Below are 24,600 nucleotides of genomic sequence, written 5' to 3' on the forward strand. Positions count from 1 at the left end.
TTCGGTGAATAGCGAAAGTGTGTGTGTGTGTGTGTGTGTGTGTGTGTGTATATATATATTTATTTTACTAAAGACGAGAGGCTACTGTGGGTGTGAGGGGGAAAGGATCGAAAGTACCATACCAGAGCTTCTTTGTTTCAATATCAATGCAAATACCATTAAGGTTAAGATCACATTCAGAATTCACCCACAGAATAAAGATTTATCCTGGGGGAAAATGGAGAAAACAATAAAGATAAAAAAGCAATTGAGTCTTTGGAGAGAAAATTAATCCATGTGGCTTAATTCTAGTCATGCATTTTGGTTAATGAAAACAGGTTGTTCTGAGTGAGACACTCAAGTGTCTGTCAAATCTTTGGTCATGAAAAATGGGAATATGTGACGTGTACAACTTGCTCACTTTTACATTTTGTTTGTACTTCAGGGGATGAGGAGCAGTCCCATTCTGGGCCCTCTTGGGCAGCAGAGGAAGATGATGACCCAGAAAATAGGTATGGCTCAAAAAGACAGGACTTAACATTTGTAACACACTCTAAACGTGGGAGACCGCCTAAGAACCTCAAATCCTGTGTTAAATCTGGTGTCAGTCCTGTCGTCGAGACACGCCAGTCCCAGTTGCGACCAAAACGTAGCTGCAGTAAACCAGCGGCAATCAAATATACGTTATAAATATACAGTGTTATGTGCACTAAACACTTTATGAACCCGAGCTCGATCCTCTACTAATCTTGCTTAGCCTGTCTGCCTGAATGTTTGGTCATTTGAAGGTTTTCTTGGATAAGATTCATTTGGCATTGACTGTATACAAGTTAACATAAGGATTCCGGTCCATGAGCATATTACTTGCGCTAGATAGCCTGGAGAACAAATTAAGCACATTTTTGTAACTCCATACAAAGATATATTTTAAGTTTATCGCCAGTAACATTTGTCTTCTATGTTTAGACTGTTTTGAAATTTGGTCTCTTATAACAGAGGTGGGCCAGCTAGTTAAGCGCGGTCCACATAACTGAAATGTCCTGGGTTAAGTGGGCCAGCTAGTTAAGCGCGGTCTACATAACTGAAATGTCCTGGGTTAAGTGGGCCAGCTAGTTAAGCGCGGTCCACATAACTGAAATGTCCTGGGTTCGTTTTCTGCCTCAGAGCCTCTTTCATGTCATCCCTTCTTCTGCTCTCAATTTCCTGTCTTTCATTTCAATAAATCATGAATGCTTAAAAATAATCTTTAAATGTTAGTCTCCTACTGAGCTGTACTATTTTATATATGCATAAAAGAAAGCTGTATGGTTACATTTGAGAGTAGAACATTGGTTAATTATGCAAGTACTTTATTATTATTACAGATTGTTTGCAGACACTTGGATTAAAAGTGCATAAAGTTGCATTAGCATTCACTATACGAATTTAAGGTTTAAGAACGGTTAGATGTACTTGTGCATCTGCTTCCTTCAATACTTGTACATTTTTGTTGCTTCTGCGTTTTAGTTCAAACACTAAAAATATTTTATTTAAAACTGCATCATCTTGTTCTACTGTGAAGAGGACATGCATATCCATAGAGAGGCTAACATATTTTACCGACAATGCATTCATGTCCTCTCAATAGAATGATAGGATTCAGGTTAAGGGTCATTGAAGTTGCCCTTAAACACAGTGGGCTCTGCTCTACTGAACACATTTGTTTTTTTTGTGATATTTACAAATGCACGTGTTTGTAAGGTATTAGGAAGTCATTTTCCTGATCAAGTCATTCTGAAAGTGAAGAAAATCTTTTTAATAAAATAACTTTCACTTTTTCCTTTGGCAGTGTTATTTTCCCAGATACTGTAATTAAACTATAATGTAGGTTGCCTTTCATGTTATTAAACAAGAGTATGACATCCTTGTTTTATGTATTATTCTGTTCAGCAATTACATTGATTTCTGTTTTATGGGACCTTTCTATCGTTCGCATATCTTGAGAACCTTTCTTTGGTTCAACTTCACACTTTGGAGTGGGTTACCGTTAGTGAGTACGATGTTGAATGTGAAGTTGATCAGATGTAGCCTGGCTAATAAGCCAGACCGAATCAGCCGTTGGCTGGAAACAAGATCCATACACAGCATCTCCAGACTCAAATACCACACGATTTGAGTCTGGCTTATGAGCCAGGCTAGATCAGATGTCCTGTTCTCGAAATGAACGCTGCAAGCAGCATTTCTGGGGGCCAAGCGATCGTCTGGTTCCGAACGGACACACGTTCCGAATGGGCACGGCACTATACAAAAAATACATTTTCTGAGCCTTTATTGATGGGTTAACAGTTGTGTTGGCTTTTTTTTTTTTTTTTTTTTTTACTGTACCACTTTTTAAAATTGTCTTTGTACGCTTTATCATGGAAAATCCATGTTGTGACTCACAATGTCTAAATTTTCTCATGAATTTCAGTCCTTCCCAATGTCTGTGGCAATGATGTAGTTTTTCTTCTGTAATGTGTTCATTTTTCTTTCGCTTCGCTTATGTTTCCACAACTCTTCCAAGCTGAAACACTTGAGATAAGGTCCTAGGCTTATGCAGCTGTCTGACTACTCACTGCTACTGCCTTATATTAGGGAGGAACCAATCTGAGAACCCATCGTCAGAAAATAAGGAAAACTGGTTTTGTTGCTCTATTCAGTATTTAGATATTTGATATTAATTGTAGCTGCCCAACCCCCTTCCTATACATACCCAGTGTAACTTTAAACTCTATTTTAACCATGTTAGAGTCATCGAAAACACCTGTCCTTACTTTCTGGTGACTGATAATGTCTTTAAATATTGAATCGAGCAACTTAAACTGTCTGGGGTGTTCAAAGTCTTGAGTAGATGAAATGACAAGCTTTTTTGAAAGTGAAATGTATCTTTATTTTGGGGAAACACTTTCTGTACAGTTGGATATCATTATCTACACTTGGAACAGCTTGCATCCAAAGTTTTGTTTTGAGATTCTTAGATTTACAACATGTCATGTTAACTAATTAAAAATGCCAAAAAATCATGACCAAAACATTTGAAATTGCGATTTACCTTTTATAGGTGTTCTATCCACAATGTTTAATTTGATCTTTTTACTTTAAGTACATACTTTACTATAGCTTTTAAGTTAATTATATTTGAGAAATTGTAATAAATTTAAACATTCCAGTGTCTGTCTGATTTTATCCAGTTTGTACCGTTTTGAGTTGTAAGTGATTGGTTTGCAGGGCTTATATCAGTGCAACAGAATATTCCCCGTGGTTATTAGAAAATATCGCTCGAATTTACTCACACAATTTCAAACTTGCAGACCAAGACTAAAGAGCCCCTTTGGTTGTCCCATTTTAGCAGTCTTTCTAGAAAATCTACCACGCATTTTTGTAAATTCATCTGTTGATGGTACATATCTGGAGACAACAACAACTCAGGTCCCTTTTCTCCTTCTCTTCCCCTGCTTCTAAAAGAATTGCTAAGAAAATGCTCTTGGCCCAAATCACAGCCAACTACTCTTCTGGGGAAGATTTCTCTTCAGATGAGGAGACACTGGAAGATGAATCTGAGTCTGATGGTGACAAGAAATTAAAAGAAAAACAGGATGACAACAGAGATGAGAATGGTAAGTCAGTCTTTAGCAAATTGTTCACCTTGTGTCTCAAATACAACAGATGACTCGGGGGCGTTATTTGGGGACCCAGGGCATGGAAATTGCCACCCCCTAGTATTAGCAATGAACCTCAAATTCAGCTATTTAATGCATATTTTCCTTCTCAATAGATGTGCAGATTAATTGATTTTAGATGGATGCTTGTCTCAAGTGCATCTCAATCCACATTCGGCCATCTACATTGTGACGTGAGATGATGTGACACATGTAACCATATTTTCTTGTCTGCAACCATACATTCATTAACCACTTTAATTAAAGCTGGCGTCCCTAGTTTGGGCATTTCATTATACGCAATTACACATGCATTATCACTTTCTTTACTTTTTTTAAATTGTGAAACTGGCCAACAAGCAGAGGCGAATATTTGTTATAACTGTCATGGGTGCCCCCCCCAGTTCACAACAAACACATGATTCACTCATGACTTGTTTCATCGTCTGGTTTCAACATTTCAGCACCATAACGGTAGTAATGAAGTCGGCAGTAGAGTAAAGAATTAATGAATGTCTATTGTAGTGTAAATGTGGCGGTCGCTTATTCACGTACCATTCATTGCATGAGGAAGTTGTTTCTCCTTACAGCTGAGCGTCGTTGGCTATGACACCCATGTCCAATGACAGTTTAGCAGAGCAAGGTGATTGAGTCTCGCTTGCCCCATTGTGGATCGCCCACCCCCCAGTGGCCCCAGCCCCCCACCACCCCCATAATGGTGTGACTACGTGACAAAACGACAGTGAGGGAGGCTCAGGGGACCAATTTGTGTTCCTGTTTTCTCCATGGGTGCTCAAGCTCCGACGCACCCACATAGTCTGCGCGCCTGCCAACAAGAGGCTCGGATAAACTAGTCACCTGTGGTGTAGAGAAAAATATATGTTTTTGTAATGGGGTTTAAGTAGTTTATTTTTTGATCTCATTCGTGGGGTGCAGCTGACGGGACACGGTGTGGGGTTTAATCAGGAAATAATGCTCTCCACTGCCTAATAATCAATGTTTTCCTGCAGGGGAAGACTCAAGCTTGACCTCGGAATCATCAGACAATTCTGATGTTCCGAAAGGCAGGCACCACCTACTGCGTCACAAACTCACCCTTGATGATGAGACGGCAGCTGATAAGACTCCAGGAGAAACGGATAAAGAGAAGAGATTGAGAAAAAGAAGAGTCAGGAGCCAAGGTAATGGAGAGCAAGGAAGCCTCTTAACAATGACAGATTATCAGTTGAGAGAACACTGGATGTTTTAACAGTTTCTGCATTTCTCTTGAATATAAGATTTGTGGAGTGGTAGTGACAATAGCCAGGCAGAGCTAGAAGAGTCTGGTATCAGCGAAGAGCTCAGTGCATCAGAGGATGATGGCAATGGAGAGAAAAAAGAGAAGTCAAAAAGGTAATTTCATTTATTGTAATCAAATAAATATCTTTTTGCGAAACTGGCACATGTAAGCTTGTATAACCTTACAAAAACACACCAGATCAGTTTTAAAAATTGGAACATAAATCATATGGCCTTCAATTGATGCAGCATATTATCAGCCTCTGCTTTGGACAGGTTGACAGGATTGTGCAATATGATCTCTGGATTAAGTGTAATGTCTTTCTTTGTGTTGCTTTTGCATTTCCTCAGATCCACCAGAGTGGAGAAGGAAGCAGTTCGGAGTTATCTACAGAAAAAACCACCACCCTGTATTGTGTTGTCAGACTCCAGTGATGAAAAGGTACTGGGAACCATTATTGTCTCCACCAGGCCGAAGGCATGGGGAGAGAGTATGTTTTGCACTCCGTCCGTCCGTCCGTCCGTCCGTGTGTGTGTCAGTCTGTCCGTCCGTTACCAGCTAATCTCTGGCACCGTTGGCCCCATCCATGCCAAACTGTGCGCACACACTCCCTGGATGCCAACGATGAACCTCTGCCCCAAGTATTCCACAACGGCCTGTTATAGCGCCACCATGAGGCCGATTTTGGCAAAACACATTTCTGTAGATTACTTGTACACATTTTATCCATACAGCACGCAATTCGGTATACACTATCTCCATAGTCATGTGATCAACACTTTTTCTAGTTGCTGTTTATGTTTATCCGTAACTTTAAGCGAGAACCTCCTGCAGCGCTACTGCTCATTGGTTGTTTGCAGGGACGAAATGTTCTTATAATCGCCGCGGGGGCACGCAACGCACCCCCCCCCCCCCCCCCCCCCGCATGCCCCCCAGACCCCCCGTTTTCGCTAGGTCATTTATTTACAGTTTGGTAATAAACACAGCGTGATCTGAGGGAGGACCGGCAACCCCCCGCCCCCAGACCGGCCGAGCATGCCCAGGGGCGGGGGGAGGTGTTAGGAATGTAGAAAAACTAGAAATCCCCTAAAATCATCAAGGGGGCTCGAGCCCCGCAGCCCCCACGTAGTCGTCGTCATTGGTTGTTTGGAAGCCGTCATATTGTCTTTTTGGAGGAGCTTGCTAATATATAATGTTGTACTTAACAGGATGAGGCGGATGAAGAGGGAGACCTTAAAGGCACACCAAAGGGTCGCAAAAAGATTCGCAGGATCATCAACGATCAACACCTTCGTGCTGAGACCCAAGACGCACTGAGGGAGGAAGAGGAGAGACGTCAACGCCTGGCAGATAGAGAACAGCAGAGGGAGGCCCTGAGAGAGGTATGCAAAGACGGATTTCGCTTTCACTGTACTAAAATCGGAAACACGTGCTCACAACACTAGCGGCTACACTATCTACACTACAGCCACACTTGACTCTAGTATATATTTATTTACCCATTTAGACCTAACTTACATTCTATAAATGTCTTCTAAATCCTGACAGTTATGTTTCTATGTCAGTGGTTCTCAAACTATTTCATGTCAAGGACCCCCAAAAATTATATGTAATTGTCCGCCGACCCCCATCTGAAAATATGTTGTTCCAGGGACCCCCCCAGAACCAAAGATTTGAGTTAAAAACGTTCGCTCTAAAAGAACATGTACAAGCTCATATACTGTACAATGAGCTTGTAGATCTGCTATTTTTCAACAGCTAAAGTTTAAAATAATGCTTAAAGGTATATTCAGTGATTTGACTTAATTCAAATATCACTTATTTTTTCTTTTTTTCTGGATAATCCTCCCTACTATAGAGTGTGCTGACCATATAAGGAGTTCCTCCCTGTCCCCAGTGAGCCCCTGGGGTCAAAAAACCCTAGTTTCAGTTTTGGTGGCGGGTGGCAAAACCTTCATCCAATCAGGATGAGAGGGGCCTTCCTCCAATCATGATCGAGTGGGGGCGGGCCTTGGTGCACATGCTGTTGGCCTGTTGCACTTCCCCCCACTGTAGAGCGTGCATGTGCACATTTTGTTACCGGGGCGGACTGGGTGGTTTTCCAAATCACCCAAATCACTGAATGCTCCTTTAAAACACCAAAAGGGGTTCCCGCCCAAATTGGGTTAATATTGCCAGGTATCCACCCACAGTGATTGGAAACACTTTCAGCACATGTTCCGGAATCTCATGTTCAACTGTGTGTGGTACTTTTGCCATATCCATGAAAGCATTCAATGACAACTGTTGCCATGCTGCTGGGGGTACTACCATTCTGCACAGAACCCTGCTTTCAGTGTATGTTCTATGTATTCGTGGCTTACTCTTAACTTAAAGTGCACCATTGTCTTCCAGGTGATCGTTATAGAAGATGAAGTGTCGCAGGTGACATGTCCCGTCACCACCAAGCTGGTCTTGGATCAGGATAGCACCACTAAGGAACCCATTGTTCAGGTTCACCGGAACCTGGTGACTAGGCTGAAGCCTCACCAGGTCGATGGTTAGTCAATTCTATGACTTGTATATGAATACGGTTCTTCATTCTACATACTATGAATGACAGTAGCATTCATGAAAACAAGCTCAACTCAACTAATAGCTTGAATTTAGATCGTGTCTAAATGTTGGATATTTGCCTTACATACATAAGTAAGGACTCTGCCCAGAACATTGTGTGACGATAAATGTACTAGGGCTTTAAGCCATAGATATATATAAACGCTAGATGGCTCAAGGCGGAGTTTCTGACGTCGTTCACCCGGCAGCCATCTTACTTCGGGGCTACAGTACAGTATGTTCAATGGCAGCTCAAAAAGAAACAGTCATAACTCGCTCAAATCTTGACGGATTTACAAACGGGTTGGTTTATTACAAACGTTGTCAACGTGGCTATGATTCAGGACGCTTATCTGCTTAATTTATGTTTTTTATATGAACATCGTATAAAAGCATATAAGTATGCGGACGTCTCTGACGTTTATAACAAACCAAACCGTTTGAAAATCGGTTGAAAATTGAGCAAGTTATGGTCATTTAAGAGTACATGCCCCATAGACACAATGTTATGTGTCCCGAGGTAAGATGGCCGCCACGTAACGACGTCGCTCTCCATTGGCCAACAGCGCGGGTGAGCTATCTAGAGTTTATATATATCTATGCTTTAAGCAACTAGTCAACTAGTAAATCCACTAGTCGACCTTGTTGGTACTAGTTGGCTAGTTGATAAGAGAGAAAAGGCCTCAAGATCAGCTAGGTTATAGTTATAATCACCAATGAACACAGTTTTTTAACTATTATTGAAAAGAAAATTAAAAAAATAGTCGACTAGTAAACTAGGCAACTAGTCAACTAGTAAAAATCACTAGAAGTGAAAGCCCTAAAATGTACTAAACTCAAGTGCTTCTTGTGATTATATTTCTCTGTGTTTTGGCCAATATCATTCACCATTGATGTTCATGTACAACTGTCAACAGCATTTGGCTTCATTTCACTACAGGTGTCCAGTTTATCTGGGACTCTTGTTGTGAGTCTGTGAAGAAGGCCAATTCCACCCCTGGATCGGGATGTATACTGGCACACTGCATGGGCTTGGGGAAGACTCTTCAGGTGTGACAGAAGAAGAAACATCTGTATTCGTAGAGCAGTCACACATCCCATGTACCTTAGTCTGCACTGTATTTGGCTACAATGTTTCACATTGGTCTCTGCTGTCATTTGTCTGTTGTCCCACAGGTTGTAACATTCCTCCACACGATGCTGCAGTCTAAAAGCCTGAAATTCAAAACTGCCCTTGTGGTTTGTCCATTGAACACCATCCTCAACTGGATCAATGAGTTCGACAAATGGCAAGAAAGCATGGGAAACGATAAAGTCAAGGTGGTTCAACATTTTTTATGATTTGACTCTTGCAAATGACCTGAAGGCATTATTAACCGATATGCCCCAATTTGAATTTTGTTTGGCTGTGGAGCCCCATCTGAAAATGTTTTGTGACAGAGACCCCCAGAAGAGAAGATGTGTTAAAATAATAATAATCAATGTATAAAAAGATTTTGCCAAATCTGTACAAAAGAGCAGATCTACAAGCTTACGAGTTCTATCGCGATGCGTTGTGAGCTTGTAAATTGGCTAATATTTAATAGCCAAAGTAGAACATTGGTTTAAAGTGGTTAGAATGTTTGTGATGTTATGGTATATTAACACATTTTCCTGGGGATCCCCTGGAACCGCCTCAAGGACCCCTGGGGGGGATAGCCCCCCCCCGACACACACACACACATGCATTACTCTACTTAAGTGCGTAATCGACGCAAGAATACATTAGGAACGGAGGGTGAGAAATTCCTCCCTTGCGTTGCGTCGGTTACGTGATCTGTCTCGCTCCGTCGGGTTGAGATCTGATCCCAAGCAAATTGCTTGCGTTGCGTACCTTGCGTCGAGGACACCCTGCCCACTTGGAGGCAGCAGTGGACTCTGCTCCTACCACCAAAGCAAGAGGGAAGCCACTCTGTAAACATAAACACGAACAGGCATGGCTATCTCACATTATTTCACTGGAAGCCAACATGAAAGTTAAACAGGACAACGTCACAGGCGTCATAATGTGTCACCAGGTTAGAACTTTATAATTATAACTTTTTTTTATTTATCAAACACACAAACTTGTTACAGGTTACAGAATTGGCCACACTTAAGAGACCTCAGGAGCGTTTTGCAGCCCTCCAGAAATGGCACAGGATTGGAGGTGTCATGATTATAGGGTATGAGATGTATCGCAACCTCTCATATGGGCGCTATGTCAACAATGAAGGATACAAGAAAATGATTATGACTACGCTTATTGATCCAGGTAAGATAACAGTAAAATGCCATGATAGTAAAACAATTCTATTGTATGTTCTGTTGCATGGCACATTGGAACAGTTGTACATTTGTAGGCAATTGTTGTTTATTCTCCAGGTCCAGACTTTGTGATTTGTGATGAGGGCCACATCCTAAAGAATGAAGTGACCAACATCTCCAAAGCCATGAGTCGCATTAAGACCAGACGGAGAGTGGTGCTGACTGGAACACCGATGCAAAACAACCTGATCGAGTGTAAGGCTGCACTACACCCTATACACACTATATTAAGGTATTAAAATAACTAAATGATATGTGTCGGATACTCACTGAATACATTTTCTGCCATCCCAGACCACTGCATGGTCAATTTCATCAAGGAGAACCTCCTTGGGTCATCGAGGGAATTCCGAAACCGCTTCATCAATCCCATACAGAATGGTCAGTGCGCTGATTCAACCCCGAAAGATGTCAAAATCATGAAAAACCGTGCGCATGTCATTCATGCTCTGTTGGCTGGATGTGTACAGGTGAGCATGGCTTCTGAATGTTCAGCCTACCTATGTGACATGTGCACAGAATAGTTTCAAACCCAGCACTCATGTATTTAATTGTTCCAATGTAACAAGTACATTTATTTAACTTGAATTGAATAAGAACATAAATTAAATTGTTTCCTTTTTATGCTAAGTCTGTTTTTTTTCCTACTAGAGAAGAGACTATTCAGAATTGACCCAATTCCTGCCTCCTAAATACGAGTATGTGCTACTGGTGAGGGTGACCCCACTGCAGTGCAAGTTGTACCGCCACTACATTGACCACTTCACTGGTAAGAAAGTGTGTGTGTGTGTGTGTGTGTGTGTGTGTGTGTGTGTGTGTGTGTGTGTGTGTGTGTGTGTGTGTGTGTGTGTGTGTGTGTGTGTGTGTGTGTGTGTGTGTGTGTGTGTGTGTGTGTGGTAAATGGTGCATTTATATAGTGCCTTTATCCAAGGCGCTTTACATAGATTGTGCATTACATTCACCCATTCATACACCGATTGCGGCGGAAGCCATGCAAGGTACCAACCAGCACATCGGGAGCAATTTGGGGTTCAGTGTCTTGCCCAAGGACACTTCGACATGTAGACAGGAGGAGCCGGGATTCGAACCGCCGACCCATGGATCATTGGACGTACCTCCTGAGCCACAGTCGCCCACAGTCGCCTGTGTGTGTGTGTGTGTGTGCGTGTGTGCGCGCGCGCGCGCCTGACATTTAAGTTTTAAACGATATCACTGCGTAGATATTAGTCTGTAATCTCTGTGTGGAACCTGCATTTCCAAGGGGCGGATTAAAAAAAAGCCTTAATGGGAGTCTAACATTTTTAAGGCCACGTTTCTGGCAGCAGATAAGATGCTTATTATCCATAGTGAAAGTACCCGTGGTAGTTCTATCAAAGTTGTTTTCCCTGTTGGACGTACTGGACAATGCATATGTATGTACATACTGTATTTGTTGAAAACGGTCTGAAGCAAACCGCTTTTGCAGCTGCGGGCATGGGGGGTGGACCCATTGTCAAGATTGGAACAAGTCTCTTCAAAGACTACCAGGTACTCAGCAGAGTCTGGTCACATCCCTGGTGCCTGCATCTCAACTACATCAGCAAAGAAAACAAAGTAAACATACTGACCAAAATGCTTGTCTTTCTGTCTTGGCTTGATGGCGTGTAAAATACATACTTAAAGGACAACTTTAGTTTTTTTCAACCAAGGTTCATGTTTTAGGTTGTTATTAGAGAAACTAAAAGATGAGTGTTATTTTTTTTTCATTTGCTGCTTTCTTTCGTTTTAGGGATTTTAGCTGTTTTTGACAGGGGGGCATTCGGGCATGGGGCTAAATATGTATTTTTTTTTACAACATTTTATAGCGATTTATTTTTTAATTATTTACTATAGTCCTAATAAACCCCAGGAAATTTCATCTGGCCACAAAACAGCACGAGATCTACGGAATGTGTCAAACTGACATTGAGCCTATAACACACAGTGTGGCTTCCCCCCAGTAGGCTACCTTCACTTTCAGTAGATCCTGTGATTCTTTTGTGGCCAGATGTAATTTCCTGGGGTCTATTAGGACTATAGTAAATAATAAAAAAATAAATCGCCATAATATTTTGTAAAAAAATACATATTTAGCCCCATGCTCGAATGCCCCCGCCCCCCTGTCAAAAACAGCTAAAATCCCTAAAACAAAAGAAAGCAGCAAATGAAAAAAATAAAAATAACACTCATCTTTTACTTTCTCTAATAACAACCTAAAACATGAACCTTGGTTGAAAAAAACTAAAGTTGTCCTTTAATTTCAATTTAACTGATGGTTATACTTTTTGATTGCAGGGGAATTTTAATGGGATAAATTACATTAAAGCCAATGCTCTCTTGAGAGGTGAAGAATCCGCTGATGTTCAGAGGTGAGTTCGATTTTCACACATTGATTTTTTTTTGGTAAGCAATAAGACCTTCTCCCTCTCTACAATGTTAGCTATTCTGATCTAGCACCCATCAAAATAGCCAACTTATGAATGAGGGTGCACCTCTTGACCGAGTTTGATTCCAAGCACTTAAGTTGCACTTGCTAAACTAGCTGCATTTATGTTTGCTAAATTGAATTTAAAACCAAAGATCTCTCATTATTTCCCCTTCTGTCCATTTTATACCTTGTACAGTGGAGAGAGAGAGTGTAACGGGACGCACAGCAATGAAAGGACAAGGGCCAACGATAAGGGCCAAGTGGCAGGAGCTCAGCAAGGCACTGCAGGAGGGCAAGGTATAAAGATGCTAGAAATGCCTCTGGCGCCCAGGCGGTGGCGTAACCGTCTGGGCACCCGACTGGTAATCCAGTCGCAGTGTGCCGCGGGTTCGACTCCCGAGCCCGACACGGCCTTTACTGCATGTCTTCCCCCATCTCTCTCCCGTTTCCTGTCAGCCTACTGTCTGTCCCTTCAAAAACCAATAAAAGGCGTAAGCCGCAAAAAAATATCTTAAGAAAAAAAAGAAATGCCTCTGGCCAATGGCTAGAGTAAAGCTATGTAAAGTGAACATGTAAAACAGTCTGCCCTGTGCCATACTGTGTACAGGAGAGATGGTGACCAGCAGCTCGAGACCTGATACAGCAGCTGACGACTGGTACAAGAACCTGCTGACTCAAGCAGATGCGCACATCTTGGAGCACTCGGGGAAGATGGTTCTCTTGTTCGAGATTCTCAGAATGGCTGAGGCGCTGGACGACAAAGTGTATGTCTTTTCAGTGGACATTTCAAATTACTGAGATAAATGATGTGATAAATGACATGACATTTCCAATCTTCTCTATACTTGAATGATCGTTTTCTTCATTTTGCATTCTCAGGCTGGTGTTCAGTCAATCCTTGCTAGCATTAGACTTGATTGAAGATTTTCTGGAATCTGCTCACCATGCCGCAATGAGTGGAAAATCATCCCCATTTGAAGGTAGTATTCTTTTATATTGCAATTCATCTGCACAACGTATTAGTTGAGGGTGTTAAAGGAGAATTCCATACTAAAAGGCTTTCTACCTTCTTTGTAGTTGTTATGTCCCCACCAAAGAGGTCCAGGTGTTATTTTGTGCAAAAGCTCCTTATTGGCTTTTCCCCCTACCATAAGCCTTAAATGAATTGCATTGAATTGAATGGGAATTGAATGGGGCTATGGGGTGTTGTGCTAATTCGCTTATTTCCATCGCTCAAAATTATTATTTTTTTGAATATATCCTCTCTTCATAATGTAAATAATATCCCAAGCGGCACACTTTACTACTTATTTCGATGGAAATAAGCGAATTAGCACAACACCCCATAGCCCCATTCAATTCCCATTCAATGCAATTCATTGAGGGCTTATGGTAGGGGGAAATAGCCTATAAGGAGTTTTTGCACAAAAAAACACCTGGACCTCTTTGGTGGGGACGTAACGACTAGAAAGAAAGGTAAGAAATCTTTGTAGCATGGAATTCTCCTTTAAAATGTGTCACTGTCCTTCTGCTTCAAACTCCTGCCTGTGTAGGAACTGGCAGCTGGATTAGAAACAGCGATTACTATCGTCTTGATGGGACAACAACTGCTATCTCTAGGAAGAAATGGACCGAACTGTTCAATGATGCGACTAATGTTCGGTACGTAATATCCAACTTCAACACATGTCTACCTACATAAAGTACATTACACTATAGTATAACTCTTTACCAACAAGAAGTATTTAATGTTTGATGATAGCTTGCTGTTACACATTTTCTATACATTTGTGTGGAGTTAAAGGAGAATTTCTAGACTAGAGATTTTCTTACCGTAATCTGATTTTATTATTAACAACCACTGGTGGAGGCGAAGAAAACAAAAACAAAAATCGCTCGACTCGACACCGGGCACTGCACCTCCTGTGGTGGTGTGGAAAGCGTGTGTCGGTGGGGCGAACGGTTCCCGAGTTACGTGGATTACACACGGACAGATGTACAGACAGAGACTTGGTGCATTTATAGATAGATTACAATAAAGAGATCAGCATGATCACATCCCTAGCCTACGCTACGCTGTTTATTAGTATCTTGCGTTGCCACCCTATGCTCCGTGAACGCATCGTCTGCAGTGCTCGGCACAAAGCCATTCTAAACACGGCACTCATTTTCGGGAACATTTCTCGTACCACCAGAGGAGGTCCTTTGTACCAGGTTGAGAATCACTGATTTAGCCTAAGACCCCGCGTGCATGGTTGGAGCTGCTCTGGATGTTATGTAATTCTTCTCTTCTTCTCTTGTATGACTCTTATTTATTGGATATGATAACAACAGAAACCGGAATACTCTTTTAAGCACATACAACCATTCAATGCTACAAAAATAAAGGTGCTGAATAGAAAAACACTAAAACAGACATTTTCTAGTGTGCAGACTTCCCCCCTTCTGTTACTAAGCTTCTGCCCTTTGCCTTGATTTTTTCCCATAGTGGTCGGCTGTTTCTGATCTCAACAAGAGCCGGGTCACTGGGCATCAACCTCGTAGCAGCCAACAGAGTCATTATCTTTGACGCCTCGTGGAATCCCTCTTACGACACGCAGAGTATCTTCAGGGTGTATCGCTTCGGTCAGCAGAAGAACGTGTTTATTTATCGCTTCTTGGCTCAGGTATTTATTATAAACTCTTCATTGTGCATTATCATTGATCTATCAACTTCATGCTTTGAGATGTATAAAGTAAAGTGGTGTGAATTTGGGGGGTTGTTGTGTGATTACTCACATGTCCCAGAGAAGATGCCTGTATTTGGCCAGGTGCTGGACATCGATAACCTGACTCCGCCAGATGGGGCAGCAGAGAGTCCCCCCTCCTGCTCCCATCTGGGAACTCTCAGGCAGACTTGATGCCCGGCCACAAAACGGCCTGGCCAATCAGCAGCAGCTAGAGGCGGGATAGCTGCTGCTGATTGGCCAGGCCGTTTTGTGGCCGGGCATCAAGTCTGCCTGAGAGTTCCAAGATGGGAGCAGGAGGGGGAACCCAGTGTACTCTCTGCTGCCCCATCTGGCGGAGTCAGGTTAGGACATCGATACATCAAGGCGAGAATCAAGAAGAGGATAAAAACATCTGCATGCAGTTTTATAGTTCCAAAGAACGTACTCTTATTAATGGTGCAACGTTTCAACCATTAGCTCAGGCAAAATATGATGAAGACCTGACGGTAGAAACATTATTTTTATTTATTTTTTTAGGGCACAATGGAGGAGAAGATCTATGATCGTCAGGTGGCCAAGCAGTCTCTGGCATTCCGTGTGGTGGACCAACAACAGATAGAGAGGCACTTCACCCAAGTTGAACTGAGTGAACTCTACATGTTTCACCCAGAACTGTTGGATGACCCCAACTCTAAGAAGAGCAAGCGGGCCACCCCTGTGTTGCCCAAGGTAATTAAAGGATTTCATTTTTGATTGTTCCATTTGGTTCCATTTGTACACTCTCAGAGTTACAGACCTGTGAGGGTCCATTTGGTTCCATTTGTACACTCTCGGAGTTACAGACCTGTGAGGGTCCATTTGGTTCCATTTGTACACTCTCAGAGTTACAGACCCGTGAGGGTCCATTTGGTTCCATTTGTACACTCTCGGAGTTACAGACCTGTGAGGGTCCATTTGGTTCCATTTGTACACTCTCAGAGTTACAGACCTGTGAGGGTCCATTTGGTTCCATTTGTACACTCTCAGAGTTACAGACCCGTGAGGGTCCATTTGGTTCCATTTGTACACTCTCAGAGTTACAGACCCGTGAGGGTCTATTTGGTTCCATTTGTACACTCTCAGAGTTACAGACCCGTGTGGGTCCATTTGGTTCCATTTGTACACTCTCAGAGTTACAGACCTGTGAGGGTGCATTTGGTTCCATTTGTACACTCTCAGAGTTACAGACCTGTGAGGGTCCATTTGGTTCCATTTGTACACTCTCAGAGTTACAGACCTGTGAGGGTCCATTTGGTTCCATTTGTACACTCTCAGAGTTACAGACCTGTGAGGGTCCATTTGGTTCCATTTGTACACTCTCAGAGTTACAGACCTGTGAGGGTCCATTTGGTTCCATTTGTACACTCTCAGAGTTACAGACCTGTGAGGGTCCATTTGGAACCACGTCGAGGGACCTTGACGTGAGACTATTTACTTTGTTGTTTTCTCTCGCTTGAAGCCAGTACATAAACAGCATAATATTGGGTTGTGCAGGTGAGATTTAGATTAACAAAACAAAAATACAATAGAAATGGGGAAAGCAATCAGAAAAATAAAAAGCAAACCTAAACATAATTTGGCAACATAATACATGGGGTTATTATTCAGAGTTCAGTTCAGGATGGCCTGAATGTTTTCTGTCCATCTGTCTCAGGACTTGGTACTGGCAGAGCTTCTGCAAAGCTTGAAGGAACACATCGTGTCCTACCATGAGCATGAGTCACTGCTTGACCATAAAGCAGAGGAGGAGCTGAGCGAGGCTGACCGCAAAGCTGCCTGGGCCGAGTATGAAGCCGAGGTAAACAACACATACACAGTTGGAGGCCATCGATATTGTCCTTTTCTTTTTGCTGAGGTTTGCGTGATCTGCGCAAAAGGACAGTTAACCCATTTTGGGCGGGAACCCCTTTTGGTGTTTTAAACATTATAATTTAGCTATTGAAAAATAGCAGATCTACAAGCTACGAGCTTTGTAGGTCTGCTATTTTTGAAAAATCGTGAAAATATTTATTTCAGAAAACTGGAGGATTTAGAAGGATTTTTTTAAATTTTGAGGTCAGGCCTAAATGGGTCAAATGATAAGGGACAATATCGGTGGCACCCAACTGTACACTGACACACAGGGAACAGTTCTCTATAGCAGTGGTGCCCAAACCAAATGGCATTTGGCTCCATTTGTACACTCTCAGAGTTACACACCCATAAGGGTCCATTTGGTTCCACACTATCATTTAGCTGGGGACCCCCTGGAACTCCCTCAAGGACCCCTGGGGGTCCCCGGACCCCCACCACTGATCTATCTTTGTTGGATGACCATGTCGCTCAGCGAAAATAACTGATTTTCAACTGAAAAGTTGTTTTCATCGAGTGACATGGTCGTCCAACAAAATAATAATTTGACTTAATGCCATGAACATTTTCAAGTGTCAACTTCACATCCAATCACAATTTGTTAGCTTGTAGATCTGCTATTAAATTATAAATATATTTTTTTAAAGAATGTAAATGTCGCTTAGAATGTCCAAAGTATGGGCACCAAAGGGAAAGTGGTTAATAGACCCAATTGTATACCTTTATTTTTGTACTTAAACACGCTTACCTCTTGTATAACAAAGGGTCGCGCCGCCGTGGCGAAGCAGCCACCAAACATCCCTGGGCCTTCAAACGTCCCTGGGCCTTCAGGTCAGCGTCTTCAGCCCATCCACACCGCCCTGAACAAGAGGAGCAATCAACAGCTACAGGTACGTACACATCTAGCTGCTTTTCTGGCTACTTCCCAGTGTTGTTTTCGTCGACTAATACTATGACGAACAATGTTCGTCGGCTACCTTTTTTCACTGACAAAAACGACATAAAAACGACTAAATATACTGACAATTTTGTCAACAAATAAAAACTAGTTTAAAATGTTAGGAAGGGATAAGTCAGTATAAGTCATTTTACACTTGGTTGCATGCTGAAAATAGCAGATCTACAAGCTCACAACGCGTCACGCTGCGACGTGTTGTGAGCTTGTAGATCGGGTATTTTCAGTGTAAAAACAGTCATTAAGACGGCATCAAGGCCCGACAAAATAAATTTTAGTTGACAAAATCAACTGTAGATTTAGTCGACTAAAATCTTAGGATATTTAGTCGACTAAAACTAGACTAACACAAAGACATTCCAGGTGTCTAAAATGTGACTGAAACTAAATTAAAACTATTGAAGAGACTATGACTAAAACTAAAATCAAAATTTGCTGCCAATGCCTTGCCAATGTGTCACGTTGGTTTAATGACATACTGTTACATTACATTTGTCTTTGCAGAGCATGGTGAATGAGTGTCGACAAAATGTCAGCAAGTCCATTATGTCACTGAAATCGATTAAGGTCCTAACCCTAGAAGACTGCATTGTGCAATTGGTGAGTAAGTGTGTGTGTGTGTGTGTGTGTGTGTGTGTGTGTGTGTGTGTGTGTGTGTGTGTGTGTGTGTGTGTGTGTGTGTGTGTGTGTGTGTGTGTGTGTGTGTGTGTGTGTGTGTGTGTGTGTGTGTGTGTGTGTGTGTGTGTGTGTGTGTGTGTGTGTGTGTGTGTGTGTGTGTGTGTGTGTGTGATTATTTCTCCCCTTCAAGCTCGATTTTACTGTAACACACACACACACACACACACACACACACACACACACACACATATATATATATTAGAATGGCTGTCATGTCATAATTAACACACACACACACACACACACATATATTAGAATAGCTGTCATGTCATAATTATAAATGATGAATTGTACTTTACAGTGGGCTGCTGATCCCAATCTGGATGATAAGCAAGTCAGGGCCAAGGCCCTGGCTTGGAAATTTGCCAATGACATGGAAGTGGAACGCAGACAAGCTCTATACAGGGAGGCCTGTGGAAAACAGCAATCTGTAAGTAAACCAGTAAGACAAGCTCTATACAGGGAGGCCTGTGGAAAACAGCAATCTGTAAGTAAACCAGTAAGACGCCTGAGGGCGAGAAGCGTATTAGAAGGACAATATCAGTCACCAGAAAAAAGGACGGGTGTTTTCGATTAATCCATCATGGTTATTGGTTAAAATGAAGTTTGAAGTTACAATGGTTTTTTTTGTATATGCAGGGGGCGAGGCAGATAAAATTAATATCAAATATCGAAATACTGAATCAAGCAACTTAAAGTTTTTGAGATTACCTCCAGACCAACACACAGACCCTCTTCTAGATGACTGGCCTCCTTCAGAGGCTATACTTTACCTGTATGCTGTGTACATGTGCCATTTTTAATGCCTCTTGAGGGCGGCTGTGGCTCAGGAGGTAGAGCGGGTCGTCCAATGATCCATGGGTCGGCGGTTCGAATCCCGGCTCCTCCTGTCTACATGTTGAAGTGTCCTTGGGCAAGACACTGAACCCCAAATTGCTCCCGATGTGCTGGTTGGTACCTTGCATGGCTTCCGCTGCAATCGGTGTGTGAATGTGTGTGTGAATGGGTGAATGTAATGCACAATCTATGTAAAGCACCTTGGATAAAGGTGCTATATAAATGCACCATTTACCATTTACCATTTACTTTTCCCTCCATAGCTCACGCAGAGCATCCGGACCATATTGGACAGAAGAAGCCAAGAAGAGAAGAAGGCTGTGATTGTGACCGTGACTGTGTGACTGAACCCAAATGTGGCACTTTTTTGTAAGGCCTTTAGTGTTTTCTGCTAGAGGGTGGCCCAGAATAAGAATAAATATGAATTAGTAAATATTTAAAAAAAATAGTAATATTTTTCTAAATATGTGTATTTTTTTCCATGTTAAAAAGTGATAGGACAGCAACCTTTTTCTTTTTTAATATGGGTAAAGTCAGCTTTACTGCACTGTTTAAATTAAGCTGATATTAATTAAGATTAAGTTTCTTTTTACACTTCTAAAGTAACATAGCGCTGCTGTCAGGTGGAAACCTTTTATGTCCAAAACCGTTTTTTTATTATTTTACAAATGAGATTTCTGTCCAAAAGCAACGATGGTAAGTAATCAATTTCATGCTACTGTCCAAACTTGTCTACATGTACTTTTGGAGTTGGCGGCAGATTCTTGTAGTGTTCTGTCAAGATGTTATGTTGTTAATTAAACTTGTTTTTTTTTGTTGTTTTTTTATTTTGTATGCTCTAATAAAGGTGTGAATATTCTTGTATCTGTTTCTGTCTAAGCAAGATCAAGGTTCTGACTGATAGGTTGCTTGAATCTCTATCAGTGGCATCAGCCGAACCACGGCTTTTCTTTTAAAGGACCATTTCACCACTTTTCAACTTCTCTTCCTATAATTGGTCCTAACTAATGTTCATGATAAAATACCACCATTTTTTCCTACTCAGTCTGTGTCTCATAGGAAGGCTGTGGGCAGTTCAGAAACCCGTCCACCAGTGACATCATCGATGGTGAATCCAAGCTAATAGAAACGGCAGGCTTTCTTTTCCTGAAAAGTTGCAATGCAAAAGTTGAAGCCATCGTTGTCACGATAATACAAATCTAAATATATTTTAAAACAAATCTTGTTTTAAAAAAATAATCTGCCTAATGATGTCACTGGTGGACGGGTGTCCGAACTGCCCAAAGCCCTCCTATGAGACACAGACTGAGAAGAAATGGTGGTGTTTTATCATGAACATTAGTGAGGACCAATTATATGAAGAGGTGTTGAAAAGTGGTGAAGTGGTCCTTTAAGCATTCTTAAACTGTGAATCTTTGATCTGAGCTATGAGTAGATTTCTGGGTTTTGGTATGCATGTTCCACCTATTCCTACTTATACTTTATTTACTTTACTTACATTCCTTTGGGAACATAAACCATTGATTAATCTCTTCCAACCTCGTCTGTCTTGCACCATCCTCTCCAGCTGTTTCCACGGCAGTCTCTTCTGTTTTTCATTAGCTCTGTGCTCCTCCAGGTGTTTTTGGGTCTCCCTCTGCTCTGTTTGCCTTGTGGGTTCCATGTTTAGTGCCTATTTGGTTATTGCCATTTTGCTAATGTCCACATGATCCAGACATTGTGGGTTCAAATCCGACTCTGCTCTATACTCTGAATCTTTACTTTGAAGAAAGAAGAATATGAAAGCGTATGGAAATCTCACCCAGTCTGGCAAAGGTAGTGATGATGGAGAGGTTAGATTCCTGATAACTGGATGTTTGCGCTGCAACACTCGCTGGTTCAAGCCTCATGCCACCACCACCACCTACAGGATCCACCAATAGACTTAAGGAAAACAATTAAGGATACGTCAAAAGAGAGGAGAAGTAGAGTTTCTAGGTGAAAGTGTTTTTTGTGCCAAAATCTGCCATTGATTGATTGATTGATTTGCCATTATAACATTTTCAAATTTGAAAGAACTATTTCTAAAACTATGGAACATTTCAAAGATTCCTTTTCAGGCAAAATGCATTGGGCGTTTAAGTTAAATAACTCAGAAACTACAAAACATTTCAAAGTAAAAAGTTCCAGCATGTGTCTCCACAGTAAGCTGAATTATAAAAATCACACCCGTGTGAACTGAGTGGTGTAAGGTCTTATATAGCCTGATCAGCTGTGGTCTGACGTAATGTCTGACGTAATGAAATCACACCCGGGTGAACTGGGTGACCAAGGCAACCATGCAAAGTTTTTGGTACGAACAGACACGTAAACTAACAAAGCTGAAATCACACCCGGGTGAACTGGGTGACCATAGCAACCATGCTCATTTTTGAGTGGTGTAAACCACTCCTACGACTGGCTTTGTTAGTTTACGTGTCTGTCTGTGCTCAAAAAATTAGCATGGTTGCTACGGTCACCCAGTTCACCCGGGTGTGATTTCATTACGTCAGACATTACGTCAGACCACAGCTGATCAGGCTATATAAGACCTTACACCACTCAGTTCACACGGGTGTGATTTTTTTTTGTTGGTACGGACAGACACGTAAACTAACAAAGCCAGGGGTTTCTAGGTGTAAGTATGTAGGACTAGTAGCATGCCAAAGTTTGTGCTATTGCCATTGAGAATGCATTGGGCGTTTAAGTTAAATAACTCAGAAACTACAAAACATTTCAAAGTAAAAAGTTCCAGCATGTGTCTCCACAGTAAGCTGAATTATAAAAAGTGTCAATGGAGTTTCTAGGTGAAAGTGATTTTTTGACGTGCCAATATCTGCCATTGAGCCCCATTATAAAATTCTCAAATTTGAAAGCACTATATTTCTAAAACTATGAAACATTTCAAAGATTCCTTTTCAGGCAAACATGTCCACCGTAAGATGAACCTAAATAGGTTTGAATGGGGTTTCTAGGTGTAAGTATGTATGACTAGTACCATGTCAAAGTTTGTGCTATTGCCATTGAGAATGCATTGGGCGTTTAAGTTAAATAACTCAGAAACTACAAAACATTTCAAAGTAAAAAGTTCCAGCATGTGTCTCCACAGTAAGCTGAATTATAAAAAGTGTGAATGGAGTTTCTAGGTGAAAGTGATTTTTTGACGTGCCAATATCTGCCATTGAGCCCCATTATAAAATTCTCAAATTTGAAAGCACTATATTTCTAAAACTATGAAACATTTCAAAGATTCCTTTTCAGGCAAACATGTTCACCGTAAGATGAACCTAAATAGGTTTGAATGGGGTTTCTAGGTGTAAGTATGTAGGACTAGTAGCATGCCAAAGTTTGTGCTATTGCCATTGAGAATGCATTGGGCGTTTAAGTTAAATAACTCAGAAACTACAAAACATTTCAAAGTAAAAAGTTCCAGCATGTGTCTCCACAGTAAGCTGAATTATAAAAAGTGTGAATGGAGTTTCTAGGTGAAAGTGATTTTTTGACGTGCCAATATCTGCCATTGAGCCCCATTATAAAATTCTCAAATTTGAAAGCACTATATTTCTAAAACTATGAAACATTTCAAAGATTCCTTTTCAGGCAAACATGTCCACCGTAAGATGAACCTAAATAGGTTTGAATGGGGTTTCTAGGTGTAAGTATGTATGACTAGTACCATGTCAAAGTTTGTGCTATTGCCATTGAGAATGCATTGGGTGTTTAAGTTAAATAACTCAGAAACTACAAAACATTTCAAAGTAAAAAGTTCCAGCATGTGTGCCCACAGTAAGCTGAATTATAAAAAGTGTGAATGGAGTTTCTAGGTGAAAGTGATTTTTTGACGTGCCAATATCTGCCATTGAGCCCCATTATAAAATTCTCAAATTTGAAAGCACTATATTTCCAAAACTATGAAACATTTCAAAGATTCCTTTTCAGGCAAACATGTCCACCATAAGATGAACCTAAATAGGTTTGAATGGGGTTTCTAGGTGTAAGTATGTATGACTAGTACCATGTCAAGGTTTGTGCTATTGCCATTGAGAATGCATTGGGCGTTTAAGTTAAATAACTCAGAAACTACAAAACATTTCAAAGTAAAAAGTTCCAGAATGTGTGCCCACAGTAAGCTGAATTATAAAAAGTGTGAATGGAGTTTCTAGGTGAAAGTGATTTTTTGACGTGCCAATATCTGCCATTGAGCCCCATTATAAAATTCTCAAATTTGAAAGCACTATATTTCCAAAACTATGAAACATTTCAAAGATTCCTTTTCAGACAAACATGTCTACCGTAAGATGAACCTAAATAGGTTTGAATGGGGTTTCTAGGTGTAAGTATGTAGGACTAGTAGCATGCCAAAGTTTGTGCTATTGCCATTGAGAATGCATTGGGCGTTTAAGTTAAATAACTCAGAAACTACAAAACATTTCAAAGTAAAAAGTTCCAGCATGTGTCTCCACAGTAATCTGAATTATAAAAAGTGTGAATGGAGTTTCTAGGTGAAAGTGATTTTTTGACGTGCCAATATCTGCCATTGAGCCCCATTATAAAATTCTCAAATTTGAAAGCACTATATTTCTAAAACTATGAAACATTTCAAAGATTCCTTTTCAGGCAAACATGTCCACCGTAAGATGAACCTAAATAGGTTTGAATGGGGTTTCTAGGTGTAAGTATGTAGGACTAGTAGCATGCCAAAGTTTGTGCTATTGCCATTGAGAATGCATTGGGCGTTTAAGTTAAATAACTCAGAAACTACAAAACATTTCAAAGTAAAAAGTTCCAGCATGTGTCTCCACAGTAAGCTGAATTATAAAAAGTGTGAATGGAGTTTCTAGGTGAAAGTGATTTTTTGACCTGCCAATATCTGCCATTGAGCCCCATTATAAAGTTCTCAAATTTGAAAGCACTATATTTCTAAAACTATGAAACATTTCAAAGATTCCTTTTCAGGCAAACATGTCCACCATAAGATGAACCTAAATAGGTTTGAATGGGGTTTCTAGGTGTAAGTATGTAGGACTAGTAGCATGCCAAAGTTTGTGCTATTGCCATTGAGAATGCATTGGGCGTTTAAGTTAAATAACTCAGAAACTACAAAACATTTCAAAGTAAAAAGTTCCAGCATGTGTCTCCACAGTAAGCTGAATTATAAAAAGTGTGAATGGAGTTTCTAGGTGAAAGTGATT

General features: G+C 41.1%; 1 protein-coding gene across 1 annotated transcript in view; it reads left to right on the top strand.

The window, feature by feature from the left end:
* atrxl (ATRX chromatin remodeler, like) overlaps positions 1-20,252 on the top strand; it is a 33,863-nt gene extending 13,611 nt beyond the window's left edge. Inside the window, exons 10-35 of the mRNA XM_079507677.1 lie at positions 425-491; positions 3,463-3,614; positions 4,667-4,837; positions 4,934-5,048; positions 5,286-5,376; positions 6,144-6,317; positions 7,330-7,474; positions 8,471-8,580; positions 8,707-8,850; positions 9,646-9,823; positions 9,934-10,071; positions 10,171-10,346; positions 10,528-10,645; positions 11,342-11,469; positions 12,190-12,263; positions 12,519-12,619; positions 12,930-13,086; positions 13,202-13,302; positions 13,876-13,984; positions 14,811-14,988; positions 15,568-15,759; positions 16,724-16,867; positions 17,685-17,810; positions 18,380-18,475; positions 18,855-18,983; positions 19,654-20,252. Coding sequence (XP_079363803.1) covers positions 425-491; positions 3,463-3,614; positions 4,667-4,837; positions 4,934-5,048; positions 5,286-5,376; positions 6,144-6,317; positions 7,330-7,474; positions 8,471-8,580; positions 8,707-8,850; positions 9,646-9,823; positions 9,934-10,071; positions 10,171-10,346; positions 10,528-10,645; positions 11,342-11,469; positions 12,190-12,263; positions 12,519-12,619; positions 12,930-13,086; positions 13,202-13,302; positions 13,876-13,984; positions 14,811-14,988; positions 15,568-15,759; positions 16,724-16,867; positions 17,685-17,810; positions 18,380-18,475; positions 18,855-18,983; positions 19,654-19,734 — 3,395 coding nt within the window. The 3' untranslated portion in view covers positions 19,735-20,252. The remainder of the gene's footprint in view (positions 1-424; positions 492-3,462; positions 3,615-4,666; positions 4,838-4,933; positions 5,049-5,285; positions 5,377-6,143; positions 6,318-7,329; positions 7,475-8,470; positions 8,581-8,706; positions 8,851-9,645; positions 9,824-9,933; positions 10,072-10,170; positions 10,347-10,527; positions 10,646-11,341; positions 11,470-12,189; positions 12,264-12,518; positions 12,620-12,929; positions 13,087-13,201; positions 13,303-13,875; positions 13,985-14,810; positions 14,989-15,567; positions 15,760-16,723; positions 16,868-17,684; positions 17,811-18,379; positions 18,476-18,854; positions 18,984-19,653) is intronic.
* The last annotated feature ends 4,348 nt before the right edge of the window (positions 20,253-24,600 follow it).

The sequence above is a fragment of the Electrona antarctica genome (assembly GCF_951216825.1).
Source record: "Electrona antarctica genome assembly, chromosome: 8".
NCBI classification, from domain to species: domain Eukaryota; kingdom Metazoa; phylum Chordata; class Actinopteri; order Myctophiformes; family Myctophidae; genus Electrona; species Electrona antarctica.